The sequence below is a fragment of the Sesamum indicum genome, linkage group LG13, assembly GCF_026168435.1.
Source record: "Sesamum indicum cultivar Baizhima isolate 11 linkage group LG13, ASM2616843v1, whole genome shotgun sequence".
Taxonomy (NCBI): domain Eukaryota; kingdom Viridiplantae; phylum Streptophyta; class Magnoliopsida; order Lamiales; family Pedaliaceae; genus Sesamum; species Sesamum indicum.
Genome location: NC_142669.1, coordinates 9,997,525 through 10,020,839, shown reverse-complemented (window position 1 = coordinate 10,020,839; position 23,315 = coordinate 9,997,525). Strand labels below are relative to the sequence as shown.

Here is a 23,315-nt window from a genome sequence, read left to right as displayed (position 1 = left end):
GATGCAAAACCTAACAAATTTGGCTAATTGTTAAACGGTTGTTAAAATCCATGGGCTATAGTATTTTTTCAAACAATAAGGGGTATTAGCAATTATGCCAAATCTCATGGGAGGTAGTTATAATTTACCCTAAAATATGTTATAAACAAGAGTGAAATATACAAATCAATACATTATCTTGAAAAAAACGAAGAAAGAAAACTATTTTATCAATCAATATAAAATCTGAAAATTTGAATAAGTTAGTTATTTTATCAATTGAAATGCATTTTTAACTTCACAAAATATTAGTGCATTTGTGTTATTAACGACCGTTTGTGATTGCGGATGATCTATTATTTCTATATTAATATAGATAGATAAAAGTATATATTAAAAAAAAAATATGCATTTAACACAATGGAAGATGTACCTCAACTTGAATGTGGCCAAAGTGCAGTAACTCTTCAATTTTTGGGCAATAACAACAAATTTTTGAATTTAAAGGGGTCGAAATAATAAAACTAAACTTTGGAGGGGTGAAGTGCCATTTTCCTATTTGAAACGTGGGAGGGTATAAAATTGAAACTCGCGAGGTGTGGCGGCTTATTTTCAGGGTTCCGCATGCGGCAGTTCCTCCTCCTACTCCGCCGTCCCTTCCACCTCTACCGCTGTCGGCGTTGCATAATTATAAAATCCTCCTTCCCCTGAAGCCCTTCACATGGAGGAAGAGCCTTTAACGGAACCCAAACACGAGAACCAAGAAAGCGAAACGCTGACAAAAATCAATCGGAAAGCCCCCAGAGAACTTCACGAGTTCGAGAACCAGAGCTCCGCGAAAGCGTCCTCGAAAGCAAGAAAAATCAAAGGGGCATTGTTGGCTGTTAATAAGCCCAGCTACTGCCTGAAGAAAGGCGTTGGGAGTTTGCAATGTGGGGGCGAAAGCCTGCGGTCTCAGCACCGGAAAAGGCTGTGGCGGCTACTCAAAAAGCTCATTCGGCGGCACAACTGGGCGGAAGCGAGTGGAGTATTGAGTGTCTTGCTCCAAGGGACTGTCAAAGACCAATCTCTCTCAAGAAACCGTGCCAAGTATTCGGTATCTGTTAATCTTATCATGGCATTTGCTATTCGTTCACATCATGAAATTTTCCAATCACGAGCCCTTCTCTTAGCTTGTAAATTTTTCTGGGGGTGGCTCTCAAGAATTTGTAATTGGGAAATGAGTTTTGTGCAACTTACAGTAATTGAGGGGTCGTATTTATTGTCTTCTATTTACTTTATTATTTTTCCAATTAGTCAATCTGTTACATGTTCAGTTACCAAATTTTGTAGTTATAATCCTTCCTAGACACCTATGTGCTATAGCCTATATTAAATGCTCGTATACCAATTTTCTGCAGGCTGCATTGGAACTTCTCAGTCACATTAAAGGTCAAACTATCAGCTCAAGGAAAATCCAGAGTGTTTATGAGCTATGGATGAAAAAGCTTGGACCTTTGAAGAACTGGTCAACGAAGGTACGATACATTTCTTTGTTCTTTTGGTGAGTGGTTGTTACCCCCAGCATGCTCTCTTACAGAGACTTGCTATATAATTCCCGTCTCAAATCATGAAAAAATGAGAATCAACTGCATACCCTATGTTTATATCTTTATTATCTTGTTTATTTTAATTCGGTATTGCAAAGTTTTTTTTATAGGATCCAAGAAAGATTTCTGCATTTGTAAACTTGTTGATGTTCATAGGTAATTGCCTTGTGTGTGCATAGGTGGAAAAGATCAGTTCCAAAGTTCTTGATGTATTTATACAAATACTGAAAATTCTAGATGCATTATGTGAAGGCCAAAACTAGTTTGATATGCTAAGCTAAGATTCTGATTACAGGAGAGGTTTGCTGTGCAATTAGAGTTCATTCTTACTTGTCTAAAACGTGGAAGCATGGAGGATGCACATCAAGCTGCTCTTTGGTAAGGTTACTTGTTTCCACATTTACCAGTTTGCAATAGCTTCAAGACAATGATATACCTGTCCAATTGGAAGGGGAACTCCAAAATCTATGCTAATATACTTGGTCTTGCTTCTAAGAACTCTGATCTCAAATGTTCTATATGGCCTTCAACTTCCATATTCTAGCAAGATGTTCCAACTTCCGACTCTCTCCAACTGAAGGATCTGGAGAGTGTATAACTCCGAAGTCTATGTTAATATACTTGGTCTTGTTTCAAATAACTCTGATGGCAGGATATTCTGCTGCTAGTTATTATTTTCTTTTACCTACATTGTTGATCAGTCTCATGCAGGAGCGTGGTTTTGATGGTGACCCTGTTGCAAATTTGGTTGTTGGCCTGGCATTTTCTCAGCTGTGGTATTCTGGAATTCCAAAAGAGTTGCAATTGACAGAGCCCAACTCATCTGGCACCTATAAACAATCAGAAATTCCTGTCAATGGTATTCACATGCCAATTGATTATTCTAAGGAAAATGATGCTGTTGAAGCAGGGGGAGCCAATTCTCCTTTACAATGTGATTCGAACACCTCTGTTGCCAATGATAAAGACCTAGTTGGGGATGATGGTGATCAGCAGAAAGATTCCATGGATGTTGATGACAATGTGAAAAAAGAAACTTCTTATACCAGTTTTCAACCCCAAGGGTGTTACATGAGATCAGCCGAGGCAAGTGGAAATAGTGATTATTCGATGTCTAATTATAGCAGCGACCTTCCTCATGCCTCTATTTTCTACAATCAAGGTGACTGTCTTCTTGTCTATTTACTCATGAACTGCTCAAAGGTGTATTTTGAGGAGCTACAGCATCTTCTTTGATGCAAATCTAGGAAAAACTCTCTGTGGTTTGCTAATTTATCTATATCTGTGACTTACCACATCAACACCTCAAAACTGCAGCAAGAATCAGCACAAGAAACTTATGTATTCAAATGAAATGCATAAATTTGTTTATTCCCAACGTCTTTTATGAGCTGTAGCTCATCAGGTTTAATCGCAGTCCAGAATCTACCCCTCCCCTTCTTTTGGATTTATAGGGAAAATTCAGTGTTTCTCTGTCCTCCTGTCCCCCTTTCAATTTAAGGACTTGTATGCTATTCTCCTAGTCCATGCTATCTACTTTTCATCAGTTTGGAACCTGTTGTGAAACCATGTGCTGTTCTTATAGTTATTCTAACATTTAATATTTTTTCTTACCATCACTAGAAATTGTTCTCACCCCCATCCAAACAGAATGAAGTAGGGTAGCGTTATAGTTTCCTGGAAATGAATCTTTACAATGCAAATTGTATTCTACTATTCTAGTGTGGTAGATTAAGGGATGCTTTACATTTGCAACATCATCCTTCTTATGCATCTTATATTTTATGATTGACCAAACTGTATGCTCAGAAATGCCTTAGTAGACAAACTTGCTATTTTGAATTTGTGAGCTCCTGCAGCTTTAGAGATCTACTTGCTTCTTCAAGGTGTAATGTTTTGGTATATTTTGGAAGATATGTTTATGAAGTTTCTGTAAGCTAACTTCATCTTATTTTGTCCAGATATAGGCCTACCTCCATGGCTATTGCCTATAAAATTGCCGAGTTCTCATGAAAACGTGGAGGATGCCGTGTATATGCACAGGAAATTGCATAACAACTACTATAAGAGTGCATTGAAGCACTTACGTGCTGCTCTCTACTCAACACCACCAGTAATTGAGGCCTTCCACCCTTTAATACAGGTAGTAAACCATAAGTCTTTTGATGATTGAGATTCTGTGAATGCCTGTAAGTTCATTCTAATAATGAAAATGTGGCTTCTATTTTTCTTTTGGAGAAATCATTGTTTTAAGATATAATAAATCATAAGTTCAGCCGTCATCCCATAGTTATAAGTTCTCAATTGCTCCTTCTTGTTATCTTGTAACGTTGGCCTCATAACGTCCCTGTTTGGTTGTCTTTCATATGCTTGATAATTTTTTGGTAGCAACTGATGGTTGCTGACATAAAATGAAATATATGGTATTGGATAATTATGGCAATTAAAATATGCCAGTAGCTCTACAAAAGCTCTTGACAGAATTAACAGTTATATACCTACTTCCTACTATGTTAATGGAAATGATTGAGATTATTTAAAAGGGTATCTTTCTTATATATCCTTTGTCTGATAATAAAGTAGAATCATTTGAAACCTGGCTTGGACGCAATCATCTTCGTTTATCGCGTGAGTCTTAAGATTGATGCAGAGGTTGAGTTGATTAAGGGTATCTGGAAAACAAATCTGCTGACTTTATCCTCTTTTCACTTTTTATGTTCCATATAACATTCCTAGTTTAGCCTTTAGTTGAATCATTCATATGATGTACACTTGTAGTCTTGAAGTTACTTCAGTTACTGGGCATGTCATGCTGGAACATTAATTCTTCGCCTTTAAGTTGTATCATCATAAAGAAGTACACCTGTATATGTTACTTGCTTCTCGGCAATATCATGCTATTGCATTTTCTTTCTTGTATGATTGAGTGCACTTGTTTGTTACAGGTGCTGAACTCTGTCTGTAAACTTTTCAGAATAAAATGTTAAGGATGAAAGAAGATATGTAAAAACGAAGGGAAAAGTGACAGTAATATATTAGCAACCCATAGGTGCAATCACTTTGCCAATTTGGATAGCTACATTTTGTCCTAAGCAAGAACATTTTTTGATTTTGTTTGAAGCCATGTGTTCTAAAGGCTGTCACTTTCTGTTTCATGCTTCAGATGCTGCTTCTTGGAGATCAGGTTCATGAAGCCCTTAATGAACTTGAAACTTTATTTCATAGCTCGGATACAGTACTCCAACTAAGGTAATGGCTTCTTTTCTGTGTTCTTGGTTAGAAGTCCTTGCTAAAAAGATTCACGGAAACTAAAAGTTGAATAGGTATATTGAATAAAAGAAAATTCGTTGATCATTCTGACGGTTGACTTCTGAGAGTTGAGGTGTGCAAAATTATACTAGATAAAAAGTCTTATGTTTAGTGTTAACACCGATTATCTGTCCACACTTTTGTTCTTATCTTGGTAAAAGTGCAGAAAATGATGCTCAAATATGCTGAATCTGGAAATCGTGGAAGACAACCCTCTATGAATCACAGATCAATGTGAATACTCACTTTTCAGTGACGATTGTTGGAGATGGAGGGCTTTTAATTTATATTCGTCTACACTCCCCCCTTCAAATGATTTCCTGTCTCCTCTAAAAACCTAATATCTGAATGCATGGCCAAGACCAATTAAAATATTTTAAGGTTCCCAAATATGTGGTTGTGAAACTTGCACACAAAGTTCTTTTCACAAACATCATGCATGTGTATACATCTGTTTGTGTTTGAAGAATATGTTTCCTCTGTAGATTGAAAGCCAGTCTCTTGGAGCATTTTGATAGTGGCAATTTTGTCAAACTTTGTACATGCTTTGAGGACATTTTAAAGAAGGATCCAACATGCAACGACTCCTTAGCAAGACTTGTACTGATGCACCGCCGTGGTAAGCTATCAGTTTGAACTAATTGCAAATGTGTCTCTCAATTCATAGGCACTCATGAATGCTACTCTAAAAGGTATACTGTTTCGATAAATCTGTGAGTGCATCCCTAGTACACAAATTTTGTGCATCTTGTCTCCAAAAACAAAAATAAGAGGAAGGTCCTCTATACAATGTTTCTTGGTTTTGATTTCTTTTTCGATCTCCATTCACATATTTCTCCTTTTTTTTGGTTTTTGCCTTTCATTTAATTTTCATGTTTTTTTGTATTTTGCATATCAAATTAAGTGGTTTACAGTTAGTGAAAAAATTGTCACTTGAAGTTGCCATTTGCCCTGTGTCAATACAGAAGGGAGGCTGGTCATCTTATAACCATTACTGTCTAGTTTATGAATAGGTTGGAATAACAATGACACTGAAAAGTCTTAATTAAAGTCTCTAAAAAAATAATCTCAGAGCTTTGACAGTGTCCTTGTGAGAACCATGTTGCTACCTAACTGAGGGAACAAGATTTGTCAATTGAACACCTGGACACCAACAGTTCATCTCCCCCCCAAAGTAAAGTACCAAATCAATACTTGGGCTAGTGGTCAGTTTGGGCTACTGCTTTGGTTACTGCTACCAGATTGGCCACAGGACTTGCTTATTTTGGACCTGAAGTCATTTTAATATAATCTCCTCTTCTAGATACACCAAAAATTAAAACCGAGTTCTTTTTCTGTTGGTTGAATGAGATTTGTGTACTGAATTGCAGGAGATTATGAAACGGAGAATTTGGTGGAAATGATAGCCTTACACTTAGATGCTTCATATGGAATGTGTGAGACATGGCAAGAATTGGCATCTTGCTTTTTGAAACTTTCTCAATGTGAAGGAGATAGAGTTTCGACTTGTTTTGGTGGCAGTGATCGGTACAATGAAGGATATTTAGATCATTCTAACAAGATTCCAGATTTATTCACCAATGGTGAATCTGGAAAAACTTGGAGATTACGTTCCAGATGGTGGCTGAATCGCCATTTCCATGACAGGATCCTGATTTCAGATAATGAGTCAGGTAATCAAAAACCCATTTATTTGCATCTCAATTAGCTGTTATTTGGTTCTGCTTAATAGAGACTTATGCTAGGTATTCAGTTTTGGCTTGTTGGGTTGTTATTTCTTACCACCGAAGCTAGATTTTTCTTCTATGTTGGACCCCTAAATCCAGGGGTGATCATGGTGCGGTTTCGATTTTTCCTAAGTTATTTTAAAATCAAATTGCAATTGGCTGTTTTATAATTTGTCAAATTGAAAGAAAAGAAGAAAAGAAAAAATTAGTTGAACAAGTGAAATTTAGGATAAGAAGTAAAGGACTTAGCTTGAGAAGTTTGAATATGAGAGTCTGAAAGAGACGTTCTCCGATTCTCATCTTCAGTTTTTGTTTTCTTTTTCTATTTTTCCTTTGAAAAAAAAAAAACTGTGGGCTTTTGTGGTTTTTTTCTTGTTGCCTTTGTCCCTTTTTTTTGTTGTATTTTTAATAACTTTGAGAAGCCAAATCTAACATTTATAAACATGGGTTTGCAATTTGCACATTTGATTACATTTCTATAATTTGAATATTAAAATCTTCTAAACAACTAATTTTATCAAAATATTCTATATATGTAATTTAAATAAATAATTTATATAACAGTTCATTTTTTTTGCGTTTTTTCAAAACTAAACCAAAACCAAATCGATGCGATGTGGTTTTACTCTAAATTTGAAATTTTAATTTGTTCAGCAAATTATAATAAATGGTTTGACTCGGTTTGGTTTTGGCAATTTTGAAATTTTTTTGATCACCCCTAGTTGGATCAATTAATAAGAAGTCTACTGTTGGTATAAGGATATTATTATTATTATTATTATTATTTTTTGTTCGTTAAATGAGTATTCTGGCCACAGTTAACTCTGGTTTTCCTGAAGCATGCTTTTTGTGAATTTCATCACTACCAAGTTTCTACCTCTAAATTCTCACTGATTTTAGTACCATCCAGCTTCACGCCTTTCTGTGGAGGAATCAATTGGGCTTTAAAGTCTACTTCGTTTGGTCCCTAAGTCATATTCGACATTTCTGTTTCTCTCATTAGTTTATTCCCCCTTATTCTTCATCGTGTTTCATAAAAGCTTGTCCTGTGATGAATAACCGTATGGGAAACAAAACATACTGAGGTGGATGACTAAGCGTATTCTACCATATTTTGAGAGTATAAAACTCAACTTTGAGGTTGTTGAAAGAACTTCTGGACTATCCAACAAGAAGTCGTTAAGAGTGAGGAGATAAAAACGATGGGCAGTTACTCAGGATTTAGCTGCTGCTCCAAGCCCCCTCCTAAGCAACTCGGGGTCCTAACACTAGTACAAAAAGTCGGATTGATTAGGTTCTCTTTTCTACAAACAATTAGTTCAATTATTTTGGTTTTTGCATATAAGTATAAATGGGTATGTTTTGTTTCTTTTTGTGTACTTAAATGAGGGACTACAAATACTCGTTTTAGAAAAGAGGTACTGATGCCGGCCAGATAGCTACTCTAGCATTGAGGAAACTCTACGTGGAACCTCTCTAGTATTTATTCTTTATTTCTTACATAACTCGAATATGTACATTCATTTGCTTGTTATTATCTCTACAGTCGCAGGTGATTTGAAGCTTTTGACCTACAAAGCAGCAGCAGCTTCACATATTTACGGGCGACATTTCAAGTATGTCGTGAAGACCACTGAAATTATAGAGAAGGAAAATGATATGGAACTTTATTCTTTCTTACAAACTCACATTCTCAATTCTGTTGGATTTTACTCTCTGAAGAGGAATACTTGAGAAATCAATTCTGTTTTGCAGTTTTTGCCTCAACTCCAACAACATTCCTGTACAGAATAATGCACTATTTTTTCTTCCTAAGTTGTCAGGTGAAATAACAAAAGGCTGCTGTAACAATAATCATACATCACTAGTATTTTCATGCTATAATCAAATAATCAGAATAAAAATTCAACACACATATGACTTGACTGAAGATCCAAGCATAAAATCCGCGTCAAACAACAAAAACAAACCAAGTTCTTACATTTAAGAAACAACGTACGTGAATGATGCATAGGTAACATTTCGTTCCAACTTTGCTGGCCAACGGTATAGCACACATTCCCTTCTTATATCTGGGCATCATATACACATATATGTGTATATTTAATATCATACATTAAATATATTATTTATAATAATATTTTCTTTCCTTTTTCCTCTTCCCGGACCGTCACCAGCGCCGCCCTCCCCCCATCACCACCCCCTTTAGCTTCCCTCCCGCTCCCCTTTACCTTCGCCCTCCTCCCCCTTAGCTACCCTCACTTATTTTTAACTAACTGAACAATTGATTTTATATTTTTAAATTTTTTTTCATATTTTATTCTCAATTGACTCATTACTAATTTATTGCATGTAAGGTGAGTCCTTTTATGATCAAATCATCCTCATAGTCTTCACGCGTTAATGTATGTGAGGAGGATATTTTCATCGTTATAAGAGTAGTTTGGATGATAAAAAAATTTATTTGATTTGCAATAAGTTAGTAATACATCAATTGAGGGTAAATATTAATTTTTTAGTAAATACCAACAAATTTAATAAATTTTAACTAATAAAAAAATTTATTTATTAGACGAAATTTAACATAAAAAATGTTAAATAATCTTTCAAACTAGTACGAGTTTAGGTATAATTATATGATAGGTGGCGAGTGAATATATGTTGGAGTGGGAGAGAAGAAGAGCGTAACAGTAAAAAGTTGGTCTTATAAATGAATCGCCGTAACTGCGCCTTTTGTTTTTCATTTCTGTATTAATAACTCTCTCTCTCTCTCCACCGCCACCAATTTCTCTATCTCCACTCCATTTCTTCTCACATATTAATGACGCTGAAACCTTAAAAACATCTCGCTCTGGATTTGCGTACGCAGCAGCAGCTACGTATTTGTATACGTACATACGGTGTAGTGTAGAGCAGACATGGCGGCGGGCTACAGAGCGGACGACGACTACGATTACCTCTTCAAGCTGGTGCTGATCGGCGACTCCGGTGTCGGTAAATCCAACTTGCTCTCGAGATTTACTCGGAATGAGTTCAGCTTAGAGTCCAAGTCTACTATAGGCGTGGAATTCGCCACACGGAGTATACGCGTCGATGATAAGATTATCAAAGCTCAGATTTGGGATACCGCTGGTCAAGAACGGTAATACTATGTTTTGTTCTTTTTTGTTTGTTTAACACGTTAAATGCTTGAGTTTTTCTCGTTTTCTGGTTTCACTGTACGGATTGATGAAGAGATTGGAATTGTTTCTGATTCTTCTCTTCGAATGGGGGGATTAGGGTTGTAGTGCTCGTGTGAGTTAACGCCGGGAGCGAGGAATAGTGCTTATTTTTACTCTCTATTTTACTTATTACTGTTTTATGGATATTGAGATTGGAGGAACATTGGTGATAGTTCCTAACGCTTGCAAGTTAACAACAGATCCATTGAGCAAAATGTGCCTGGGTTTAGAACTTCGAGACAGCGTTAAGTTTTTCATGAAGTAGGAACATTTGGGCCATTGTTAATTTGCTATGTTTAGAACTTTGCGGCAGTGAGATTCCTGACACTGAATTTTTCTGGGCTCTTTGATCTGGATGATGTGGCTGTAGTTTAAGAATGCCTGCTGCAATTACCGTTACAAATGTAGGGTGATGGACTATTGCCGCATATGGTAATAATGTTAAATACAAAATCTTCAATTTTACTGATAATATTTGTCGCTCTGTTCCTGCAAGCCACTTGGGGTCTTTAGGTTGTAATCAAAGATACCGGGATTTGATTGATTGATCAACTTGTCTAAAATGCTTGTTTAATTTAGTGTTTAGACAGTAAAAACTGTTCTAAGTCTCTTGCAAAGTAACTGAATCTGCAGTTATTTTTACCATCTTTGAGACATTGACAGGTTCCTGAAGAATAGGGAGCAGTTTGCAGAATTACTGATAGGATTAGGATGAAAAACAATATGTGCCTCCTATTCTGCTGTTTGTTATTTACAATCATGTACAAGCTCTTGATGCTTAGTATTTTGTGGGCCTCTAGATACCGCGCAATAACAAGTGCCTACTATCGAGGGGCTGTTGGTGCGTTGCTTGTTTACGATGTTACTCGACACGTCACATTCGAGAATGTTGAAAGATGGTTAAAAGAGCTCCGAGATCACACGGACCAAAACATTGTTATCATGCTTGTGGGCAACAAGGCAGATCTACGTCATCTACGAGCTGTCTCCACTGAGGACGGTGCGGCCTTTGCTGAGACAGAAAAGACCTACTTCATAGAGACATCTGCCCTTGAGTCTTTGAATGTCGAGAATGCTTTCACAGAAGCACTCACCCAAATATACCACGTGGTCAGTCGTAAAGCGCTTGATATTGGTGATGATCCAGCAGCCTTGCCCAAAGGGGAAACTATAAATGTTGGGTCAAAGGATGATGTGTCGGCTGTGAAAAAGGTCAGTTGCTGCTCCGTATGATCACAAAATTGGCGCCAACTGGGCATTAGATTGGATTTAAAGGAATAGTGCCATCAGTGCGTTCGTTTGTGGTTGCTCTCTCCTCTCGGTGACTGGTGAGGTTGCCATCAGTTTTTGGAGTTAGCAACGGGTCAAACGAACGTCAGTTCTGTGGTGTTTTACCTGGCTTTCCTACGTTGTATTGTTTCACTTAATGACTCTTGAGGATTTGTATTGTTTTCACAACTTGCTTTCTGGCTGTTAACCAAAATTATTACAATGTTTTGTTTAGACATCGTCTGCTCCTTGCATAATGTAGTAAGAACTATGCAAGTCTGTGATTCTTGGATTTGCAATTCAATTAAAGGATAATCTGTCTTGAAGGTTATTCTAATTGAAAATTGAAGTCCCATAGGTTTGTAAACTGCATTTAAGTCCTATTTATGGGATTGGATTAATCACACTTTCACCCCTTATAAAAATGCGAATTTATATTTTTCAAAAAAAATTTAAAATTAAACTTAAATTCCTTTAGAATATTTTTCGTTTACACCTAATGCCTTTCTGTTAGAGTTGAACAAGAAATCTTACCGTTGGTAAAAAACAAAAAATTCATAAATTTTTAAATCTATCGTCATTTAATTTTTTTATATATAATTTTGTATTTATAAAAGAAATAAATATGCTAATAAGAAAATATTTACTTCTTATTGAACATTCCCATGCATATTTACACTCATTTACCTCTCATTTTTGTACTTAACATTTCTGTACATAGGCACAAAATTATTACACGTTAAGTGAGAAAATTAGATAAGCAGTAAATGATTTTACTGCTGACATCGATATTTTTTATTCAAACTCTAACAAAAAAAGATTAAGTGTGAATTTTTTGAGGGAATGTAAATATAATTTTAAAATTTCTTTAAGGAAAAGCAAAATTTTACATTTTCAAAGAAAAATTAAATGTAATTAACCCAACGGAATTTGGTAACATGAATATAGAAAGGACAGAGAGACAAAATGATCACAACATCAGACATGTCTTAATGGTGGTTAGCGACAAACTGGATGTTGCTTTCCAAACTTCATAAATATGATATGTAATTACATCAAATCCAAACAAAAACCACTGTAATTGTTACTTCAATTTATTAATATCTCACAATAGCTTAAGGGATGAAATTATGACAATCCCTTGTGTGTGACCATAGGACTAGCAATATGCTTCAGCTCTCGACAAGTCGCGAGCATCCAAGCGCAATACAATCACAATCATCGGTATATGACTATAACATTCACAAATTCCTGCCTTCTCCATTCAACATTCAGCTGTCCATGTTCTCTACAAGAGAAGGCAAAGCAACTACAGAAGCTAATACAGCATTCATGCATAACTGAACAAACAAATGTACCGAGTCTGTACAGTTTGCGAGACAGACAGAGGGCCAGCAAATGTTTCAATAGCCAGTCGCATCTCTGCAACTATATACAAAAAAATATAATACACCAAGAAAACTGTTCTTTTCCTTGTGGATTATAAAGGAAAGAGGACCAAAATGCTAAATTGGTTATTGGTATATTCCAATAACACCGGCCCTCTGTTCATAAATCCTTCGCCTTGTGGCTCAAGGCCGTGGATTTGCATACTGCACAAGTATTCTTCTCGAGCAGCCACTTCTTTATGCATTCTTTGTGGTATTCATGTCCACAGTCAAGGATTCCAATATCTTCTCCATCCTCATAATCGGTCTGCATAAAACCCCCAAGTAATCATTATTAATTGATCAAAGTGGTCTCTTTTTTTGGGTTGGCAGGGATGGTTGGGTTTGTTTGGTAATACATGCATATCAACACGAAAAGGGCCGAAAAATCAGTAATATAGGCAGTAGAGAGAAAAATTAACTCCTTTGTGTTAGATACGGACCTCAATATGCTCATTATGAGATTAAATGCTGGAATATTAAATGCGGCATTTTTAAAATGATAACCCAATCATTAGATATAATACCTGGCATATGACACAGAAGTCGATTTGCTGATCCAGGCAAGTATCATCTTCAAGATTGAGGTCAGCAGTCGATGAGGTAAAATTTCTTATTTTCAAATTATTTTGAATGAATTCCTCAGATAATCCAGTGCCAACATTACCAATTTGTTCTCCCAATGCAAGAAGCTCCTGTCATGTAAAGTTTAAATTCAGGAACTTCATAGAGTATTAGCACACAAAAAAAGCTTCATTAGAAACAATCATCAACGCACTGCTCTACCAAGTGTGACCACCTAATTACCTCATAAGACATGTGATCTATATCCAAACGCATATCTCTGTGCTGATCAATAGAATCTCCCGCTCCATGATAGCCTGGAATTTCTAGTACGGCAGCTTCCTATAAATGACAGACCACAAACATTTAACACAATTATTATAACTTTTGAAGTCATCAGAACCACTACTCCCACGCATAGTCCTCAAAGAATGAGTATGAACAGGAATATTGATCAAAGGAGTGAAGGGAAGGGGATTGGAATAAGAATGTACATCTTCTGGCAAAACTCTCAAGTGAGGAAGGGTCTGGTGCCTTGCACTTGAGTCGAGTATGATGTCCCTTCGATGAGGCTGATACAACCGAAAACCAGTTGGTGGTACAGGAGCTAGAAATGTAGGCCTGGCATCTACAACATCCTGATACGGAGTGATGACAGTATTTGAAGAACTAATGGTCGAGATACGACGTGAAGCGCTAGCCAGTTGTGATGGGACATTAACATTGTATCCTCTGACACCTTGCATAGGTGGGGGCGGTTGATGAGGATTGGGATGGCTTTGATGATGGGGATGCAGAAAACCACTGGAACTTCTGTTACTGCCTGTAACTTGATAACCATTTAGGCCTATATTCCCAGATTCAGCACAAGCCCCATTAGCTGATATGCCAAGAAATGAAAAGAGATGGAGAGAATCCCATCAGAATAACATATAGATCCAACAAAACAGGTTATAAATATATACGTAGACAATTACCATGCATGTAGGGAAAAGGAGCATGCGGCCATGCAAAATGGCCAATTTCACCATTGTTTGCACCCAAATGCATGTCCAACCAAGGATTACCAGGCAACTGAACCGCCGGAGCAACATAAGTTCCCTGGATCAAATGAGTAGCATTATGTGCAACAATGGATTCCGGTCCGATCATACCAGGCCTGTTCCTCACACTTCTGTGAGAGCTGCTTTCAACCACTGGTGTCAGGTTGTCACCACCATATTCAGGTGGCAAAAAAGAAGCTGCATTGGTCAAAGTAATATCAGATTCAGCTGGCGTTGCGGTCACAGGGGCAATAGAAGAACTAGGACCTGCTGAAGCATTATGGTACACGTAATTCCCAGGAAACCCCTCAGCATTTTTTCTCTTAAATGATCCTCTAATAGTATCCATGTAGGGTAAGCTCCTGCCATAGCTGTCTGTAGGAATACCAGCAAATCTGTGAGTGCTTGAAAGTGACAACTGATCATTTGCCCCATGATTGACCTGAACAGGGAAATCTCTAATACCAGATGGAGGCGCCAGGTATGGATTATAATGACCAGATGGTGCGGCAACAGCTAATTCAAGATTAGTGGCTGGATGCTGAGACTGGACACTATTTAAATGCGGGACTCCATAGAATAAACCGTTGTCATGACGTTCCGGCATATGGTGAAAGTTAAAATTACACTGGTTTCCTTGAGCAGGGACAACTGGGTGGATACTAGGCTGAGGAAAGTTCGCAGCACTTTGATAGAAGATGCAAGGTTCAGGATGAAGATGGCTATGGCCTTGTTGATCTGTCTCCATATCAATCATATGACCGGTGAACTGAGTATTCCGGTGCCCCATGTTGAATGAGATATGTCTATATCAGATAAGCATAGAAACAAGTTAAGGAAAGGAAGAATAATTAAAGCTAAAAAGTCAATGGTAACAAACAGAGTCCTGAGTCAACCAAGAAACTATAAATGAATAATAGTCTCAAGGAAAGTACACTTCCAGCTCATCACGACATCAAGAAAAGCTTGATTCATAACAAGCAAAGTGTAAATCAGAAAGCAGTTAACTTAAGATAACTCCCCGGGTTCATTTTGGCTGCATGCATTAGGCAGTCAGAACACACATACTCAAACGAATGTCAGTTTGACGAGCAGAGCCAGTTACCTAATAATACATGCTAAACATGCACCTAGAACGAAAACCTAATTCATTCTCTTCCAGGAATGACTTGGCCGCCTTCAGTCATGACCTGCCTACTCCAGAATATCACTTCAAGAAAGATAGTCTTCGTTATGTTATTAAGTCAATGCTTTCATCTTGTAAGGTAAAAAATGCTAAAAATTAAGTTATAAATGTCTTAATTACAAGATAAGACAGCTCAGAAGCAATTTAATTTTAAGAGTCAATAAGACTTATTAGTTGATCGTAACAGCGAAAAGACAAAAAGTCCAGAGTTTCCTCTTTCTGTATAACAAATAGCCCAACTATACCAATAGGACATGAATTAACCAAGTTACTCAGAATTCAACGGTATAGAGCTTTTAAAAAATTCTCAAATTCTGCAAACAGAATGCATGCAATAGAATGTAGTCACCGCTAATGTTTTACCAATAGAATGCCGTGATTTCCTTTTTCACGAATATCACACGTCTATTAATACTGTACTGATCCCAAAATCCATTCTACAATTAACTTCACAATCTTATTTAATAAAATATACGAAAGTCGAGTTCGATTTCTGAAGATGAACTACCAGAATAGAGTCTCCATAGATATGAAAATTCAAATGCAAGCATTCACAAACAACATACAACATGAACGGTTCCAGTGATGTATTAATTACAAGTCCTCAAGATAACTTGTGCAGGCAAAAATTACAAATTTTACTAGATGAAAGTTGTATGGAAATGCAGAAGTAGGGCAAGTATTTACTTCTCTCGGCAAACGGCAATAATATGAGCTGGCATAATAGCAAAGAAAAAATTCTAAAAGTGGAAGGAAAAGCAAATCAAGGAAATAAATTTTTCTGAAACAAGATTCGACGTTTATCTATATGTGTCCTCACATTTAAAAGGATAACAGAAGACCAGCAGATTACATTACAAAGTAACTACATCCATAAATTCCTCGTGTTTACAAATAGAGGATGGAAACAAATGTACCAGGAATTCGGAACACGCAGCGGAACCCAAAATACCTGAAGTTGATGGAACCCACCAATTAAATGTGCCATGATTAACCGAATGCTGTAACTATGACACCGTGTTCATGCAGTAACAATGATTTTGGAAAGTCCCCAACTTACATAAATGTAACTGGACTTAGAACAGCTTAAAGAAACTGAGAAACCTAAACTAAATAAACCAAAACCAACCACCACATCCTATTACAAGGAGAAAACATCACAAATCATCTTTTTTTCATCCAAACAAATTCTAACTGGCATAACAAAGCACAAATAAATTCAAATTTTCATTTTTCATCAACCAAACATGAACATACACATACATAATTTGTTATTTATTAAAAAAAAACATTGAATTTAAGGTTCTGTTCTTCCTTTTCTGCAAACAAGCAAGCTAAAGAAAACCCACATACCCAAACAGTAAATAGGCTACATCAAATTTGTGGGCAGACATGAAAAGGATAATCATGAAGCTCCAACCAATCATCCAGCCGAAAATCTGCAAAAAGGGTGGCCCAAAAAAAAAAAGAAAGAAAAGGCTCTAACCTCTTTTTATCATGAAAAAGTTCCAAGCTTTTGCAAGTTTCCACCTTCTGATAATCACCAACAATAAATTCCAATCAATACTTGTAACTCCTGCCAACAAAACAACAACAACAACAACAACAATCAGCAAAACAGGGCAAAAACCCTAATCTTGTTACCTGCATTAAAGATGATCAATGATCATCGAAACTACAATCAAATAAAAAACCCACCAAAATTTCGCCCTTCAAACAAAAATGTATGCATTAAAATGAGCAAAAATCATGTCCACAAAAGTAAAGCCCAAGAAACCATAAAAAACACCATAAAAATCCAAAAAAACAAAATTAGGAAACTAAAAGAAAAAAAAATCAAAATTTCCTGAAACACCAACCAAATTCAAGGATTCTGAGAGGACAAAATTCAAGAGATCTGAATTAGAAAAGAACAGAGAGAGGAGTTCTTGCAAATTTTTAGAGAGAGAAAGACAGGAGAAGAGAGCTTTCATGGGAAATTCACCTGTTAATGTTTCTCCCCCTATTCTTGCATTCTATTCTCTCTTCCCTGTCTTTCTTTTCATTTATATTTTTACCGTTAACTGCCTACGTGTGCCTATTTCCTGTTTATCATCTTACATCCTTCCATTTCCATAAATACCCCTCCATCCTTCAAGGGTGTTTTCGTCAAATCACTCCCAAAAAACTCTATTTATTTTAAGGATATATTACAACTAGTCAGTCTGAAATTTATCATAATTACAAATACTCCTTTATTTTTTAAAAAATTACAATTACCCCCTTTAATTAATGACAATATAACAAATATTCCCTCGTGACAGCCTCTTGTATGGAAGTATTTGATAGACAATCGTTAATTTCAGTGAGTTATTCATAATTTTTTAAATAATAAAAGAATATTTATAATTATAAAAAAATTAAAAAAAACATCATTCTAATTTACTTTCAAAATTAAATGTATTTGAGATTTTTTTTTTTAATTTGTTATTGGTAATTGCTTCCCTAAGCATTAGCTGTAACCCTGCAAGAATAGGCTCTATTATCATCATCACATGCTAAGATGCGCTGCTAAGACAATTTAATTTTTGCTAATAAATTAATAATATTTTTTATTCTTATTTCTAACTTTTAGATAATTATTATATATTTTCTTTCCTTTTTTGGTCCAATAAATATTCATAATGTTTGGTTTCAATTTTGATTCATTTTCGAGATAGGCCAAAACATGGACAATGTTTGTCTTGATTTGTTTTGGAGGTTTTTTTGGTGTTTTGAAATGTTTTGAAACAGTGTTGAGCCTCAACACTAATTATAGGCCCTACAACTAAAAAAATTATATAAAAGAGACATGATTTGATAATGAACAATAGTTTTTGTCTCCTACTAAACAACATCAAACATACCATACTTATTTTATATTATCTCCAAAAACAAATCCAAACATACACACTATCTCTAACACATACTTATTTATCTTTGTTTTTCTCTCTCTATCTCCACAAAACAGATCAAAACAAGTTAAAAATGAAATCAAATATAGTGACTGCATTTTATCGAAATTTATTGAAATATTATTCAATTTCGTATAATTGTGCAAGTGAGATTAGAACTCGTTATATTTAGATAAAAATATTGATAAAAATTAATTACTAAATGACTATGTTAATGGTAAATGATTATTATAAGAACGCATTAAAAAATATTCGATCATCAAATTTAACATAAGTAATTAGTCATTAAAATAATTGGTTTATACCGTTTATCTTGTATTAAAAAAAATATGCAAACAACCCTCAATCAAATCTTAATTTTTTTTTAATTATTTTTATATTTACTTTTGTAATTTTGTTATTATTATTTAATGTAAGCAAAAAGTCCTGCATCAGATGCTGATAAAAAATTTATTGGCTTATAAACCCCAAGACCTTATTTCTCTAACAAGACGCATTTTCAGAAAAAAAATCATTAGGTTCGTGTATAGTCTGAATGAACAATACCTAAAGCAACGAGGCATTGACTAATCGCAAACCACATTATTATCATTTGTACTAATATAAAAAAAGAAACGCTGTGTTTGTTTTTATTTTCAAGTTATTTTCGAAATGAGTTAAAACATATCAATGTTTGTCATCATACAAAAATACCTTATTTGGGTGTTTTTAACTATTTTGGCATAAATACATATATATATACACACACATATACATAAATATATATAAAAAAAGATATGATTTTGACAATGAACAGTATTTTTTGTCTCACAAAACACAACAGTAAACATACAATACTTATTTTAAATTATATACGAAAATAAATCCAAACATACATACTATATCTAACACATACTTATTTATCTTTATTTTTCTCGCTCTATCTCCATAAAACAAAACAAAACACTCCAAAAACAGATCCAAACACTATGAAAGGCTCTCCCCACTCACAAACGGCGGATAATAACACAGTCATACCAGCTTTTTGTGAAGTCAAAAATGCCATACAACCGATAATATAACTAACTTATTCGACTTTTCAAATTTTACATTAAATGATAAACTAGTTTTCTCTTATTGTTCTTTTTTTAATATAAAAATTATTTATTATATACACACAAAAATAACGTATCACACCTTAAAAATCTGGTATTTGCTTAAAACATGAACATAGATATACCAACAATTATTGAGAAGTAAATGTAGGGCTAATAAGGTAAAGCAATTAATATTTTGACCTGTCATCCTAATCCCTAAGTTTTGAAAAATTAAATGATTATATATTTTACCTTTTAAAAATAATTATATTTAAAATATATAATAATGCAAACAACCGTTGATTAAATTTTGACATTTTCATTTAAACTACTTGTATATTTATTAGTAATTTTATTTATTATTAACCGACGAATCACACTCAATGTGTGAGTAGAATTTAAATTTCGTTATATATGTTTAATCAAATAATTTAAATATATATATAAACAATAAAATAATTATTTGTAATGAAATCAACACAGAAAAATGACATTTTAGTTAACTAACGTTTTATTTAAAAAAGGCAATTACTTTAAGTGTCGAATCTCTAATAAATAGTATAGATAGGTACAATATAAATTTAGTATTTACTTGGAAACAACAATTGTCGAGAATTAAATGACAGCTCTGATATGGTAAATTAATTAATATATGACATGTCATCCTAATCCCAAAGTTTATAAAATTGAAATATTACTTTGAAATTATTTATTTTTAATTTGTAAAATATATATATATATATTTATGGATTATTAGGTTTATAAATATTTTGCTATGCGAATTTTATTTTATTTTAATAATTTTAATTATAAAATGTGGAAATTTTAATAGCCGCCAAAAGGGTTGAGGGTGGGGCCCACAGGTTCGTGGCTGACGGCTCCTCACTTTCCATTTGCTCAGCCTTTTTGGGAATATTCCTCAGCTGAAACCATTATTATACACACACGACTATATCCATTTTATTCCCAATTTTTTAAATCGCAACACCCACAAAATAAAGCGGGTTTCCCCAATTTCTGAAATGTGATCTAGTCGTGGGATATGATGTATGCATGCGAACACGACATAATATCGGTACGATTTTCTGTAATATATAATTTTTTAATATATATTTTTAATATAATCATCAAATTAAAATATGTAATATGAAAAATATCAAAATAAAATATAAAATAAGTGTATCTAAGTTCTAAACCAAAATACATGGTTTGAAAAATATGCATAATCGATTTATTTTTAAAAGTATCAAATGGAATATTTCTAATCATCCAATTAGTTAAATCATCATTATCATCTCTCAATTTTTCAGTAATTTCATCCAAAAACTTTTAGTTTGAGATATGTGATTTGATTCCTTTTCTTTTTTATTCGGTCGGCCTAAAATAACTTCTTTTTTTCGAAATAACCCAATTTTTTTTAATATATATATATATATATATATATATATAAAAGAAAACTAAACCTATAGAACACGCCAATGGGCGTGTATGACAGCGTGTCCTTTTTTATTTTATATTTTTTGACATGTGGATACTGTATTAGAGCCGTGTCCGTATCCGACACAAGACCAGATGATTTTCTAGAGTATCCATACATTATAGGTAGTGGGTGTTCAATTTTTTTATTAATAAATTGATTTAATAAATATATTAGTATAACTAAAATTAATATATAAATTATAAAAAAATACATAAAATTAGATAAATACCTACATATCTAATGAGACTCAAACTCATAACAGCGAACTTGTTCACAAAATCTCAACGTTAATGACTTGACTAAGGCATCATTGATGTGGATGTTGCATATTTTGTGGGAGCGCATAATTATTTATGAGTTATAAAATTTTATTCAGGATAAATTATATTTATATTCACTGGAATTTAATTTAATTATAAATATATTTATTTTATATTAAAAATTATATTTATCTCCCTTTAAGCTCGTAATGAATTACTAACTCATTTATAAACGTGTAAAAGTATTTTGATACCCTTTCACTTTTTTCAACAGAAAATATGTAAAAAAAAAAATTGACAAAATGACAAAAGTGTCCATCATGGATAACAATACATGCGCCTTTATTATTTTATTTTATCTATCTTTATATACCATATCCCTCATATCCACATGTATTTTTCTCATCGCTGATAATTTTTATTTTAAAGTAGTACAACACTGACAAATGACTAAGGATGTCTTAACTTGAAGTTCGATTCGAAGGGCATTTTAGTCTAAAAAATAGTCAAATTAAAGCAAATATTTTATGGGTTTTTTTTTAATTTAAAATATTGTAGAAAGTTCATGATTTTTCTATTTGATTTTATCTTGTAAGTGTGAAGTTATTTATCTACAGAATATAAAACTTTTTCTCCATTTTTTCTATTTATTTTATTTTTATTAAAAGGTAAGGGAGGGGAAAGTGCAAATGATTTCATACTTCGAGGAACGTTTGCATTTAACCTTTATAATTTTATCAAACACTGTACATACACGAATAAGATATTCCATCATTACTCCCCAAAAAGTGTAAAGTGCATCCAAATCAAAAGGTTGGGTGAGGAAGTGTAAAAAGAAAAAGGTTGGGGGACAAAGTGCAAATAACCCCATACGTTGGGGGTATTTGCATTTTACCCATTTTTTGTGTCAATTTACCATCTCAATTTTATGAAATTTGCACTTTTTCATATATGATAATTTTTTTATTGGAAAAACATAACATGCTATGCATGTGTAAAAAATATTGCATTACACAACTCTTGGGCTTAAAGGTAATTTTTGTTCCCTAACTTCAGGTCATTCTCGTTTTAGTCCCCTAATTTACTAGGGTTCCATTTTGGTCTCATAAAATTAAAAAAATCTCAATTTTGGTACAAATGTGGTCGGAAAGTTGAGTCACTCGCCGGAAAAAGTCACATGCCAGGCATGTGACTTTTAAATTGGGGCTTGCATTGTGATTGACTGAAAATAAAAGGCTTAAAGGCAATTTCCATCCCCTAACTTCAATTCATTCTTGTTTTAGTCCCCTAACTTCAGGCTATATCTTCACCACATCATCTTTTTTAGCCAATCACAATGCAAACCCCAATTTAAAAAGTCACATGCCTGGCATGTGATTTTTTCCGGCAAGTGATTCAACTTTTCGACCAAATTTGTACCAAAATTGAGATTTTTTCAGTTTTACGGGACCAAATGGAACCCTAATAACTTAGGGGACTAAAACAAAAATGGCCTGAAGTTAGCGGACGAAAATTGTCTTTAATCCTAACTCTTAAATACTGCATGTGATATCTTTTGACAAAAAACTTGATTGAAAACTAGTTATAAATGAAAAAATGCAAAATTTCGTAAAACTGCAATGATAAGTTGACACAAGAAAAAGTTTAGATGCCAAAATATAAAATTAATCATAGTTTGGTGGAAAGATGTAATTAGTCCTAAAAATTATATTTTAGGAATTAGAATAGTTGGAAAGATAAGAATAATAACACATAAATTAATTGGTATGAGAGTGACTGCATGGGATTCAAATGTATGTTAGCAATTAGATAAGAAAATGTATCTTTCATATTACATATGCAAATAAATATTGAATAAATTAGAGCAAATTAGCCCCCCCTACATTGCAAAAAAATGACAGTTGTGATGTTATTCTAAGCTATTTATTAATGAAATTATTTATTTTTATAACTTTAGATAAATCAATATCATATATAAATAAATATATAAGTCGCTTTCATGATATTTTTTTTTGGAAAAAATATCGAATTTTGAAATTAGGTATAACTCATTTTTATCTAGGAAAAATGTGAAATGAATATGTGCTTCAAAATTATTTATTTTTCTATGAATAATTACAAATTTAAGTTGTTGGGATCGTGTTAATGTTTATATATGTCGTAGTATACAAAATATTCGTGTATTTTGTTTTAATTATTTTTTTGTGACAAGTTGGGACGTAATTTTTTATGAAGATAAAGGTTTACTTATT

At 34.0% G+C, this 23,315-nt stretch overlaps 3 protein-coding genes across 6 annotated transcripts; 2 read left to right on the top strand and 1 right to left on the bottom strand.

The window, feature by feature from the left end:
• Positions 1-582: 582 nt before the first annotated feature.
• LOC105176960 (TAF RNA polymerase I subunit A) lies at positions 583-8,371 on the top strand. Its single transcript, XM_011099956.3, has 9 exons — positions 583-1,075; positions 1,380-1,496; positions 1,864-1,946; positions 2,270-2,730; positions 3,530-3,711; positions 4,732-4,817; positions 5,363-5,496; positions 6,248-6,550; positions 8,151-8,371. Exons 1-9 carry the CDS (start codon positions 701-703, stop codon positions 8,336-8,338), a joined length of 1,929 nt encoding a protein of 642 aa, XP_011098258.1. The 5' UTR covers positions 583-700; the 3' UTR covers positions 8,339-8,371.
• Positions 8,372-9,312: 941 nt separating this feature from the next.
• LOC105176961 (ras-related protein RABA1f) lies at positions 9,313-11,330 on the top strand. The gene is made up of 2 exons (XM_011099957.3): positions 9,313-9,746; positions 10,626-11,330. Exons 1-2 carry the CDS (start codon positions 9,523-9,525, stop codon positions 11,056-11,058), a joined length of 657 nt encoding a protein of 218 aa, XP_011098259.1. The 5' UTR covers positions 9,313-9,522; the 3' UTR covers positions 11,059-11,330.
• Positions 11,331-12,158: 828 nt separating this feature from the next.
• On the bottom strand, positions 12,159-17,391 carry LOC105176962 (putative E3 ubiquitin-protein ligase ZFP1). 4 transcript variants are annotated; one of them, XM_088877340.1, is made up of 7 exons: positions 17,299-17,391; positions 16,801-16,890; positions 14,063-14,934; positions 13,580-13,965; positions 13,329-13,427; positions 13,049-13,216; positions 12,159-12,789 (listed from the first exon to the last, which is right to left on the bottom strand). In XM_088877340.1, the coding sequence occupies exons 3-7, from the start codon at positions 14,916-14,918 to the stop codon at positions 12,643-12,645; spliced, it is 1,656 nt and encodes a 551-aa protein (XP_088733466.1). In that variant the 5' UTR covers positions 14,919-14,934; positions 16,801-16,890; positions 17,299-17,391; the 3' UTR covers positions 12,159-12,642. The 4 variants fall into 4 exon arrangements, with proteins under 4 accessions (XP_088733466.1, XP_088733467.1, XP_088733464.1 ...); XM_088877341.1 differs by having other exon boundaries at positions 17,174-17,313; XM_088877338.1 differs by lacking the exon at positions 17,299-17,391 and having other exon boundaries at positions 16,668-16,809.
• Positions 17,392-23,315: the final 5,924 nt, after the last annotated feature.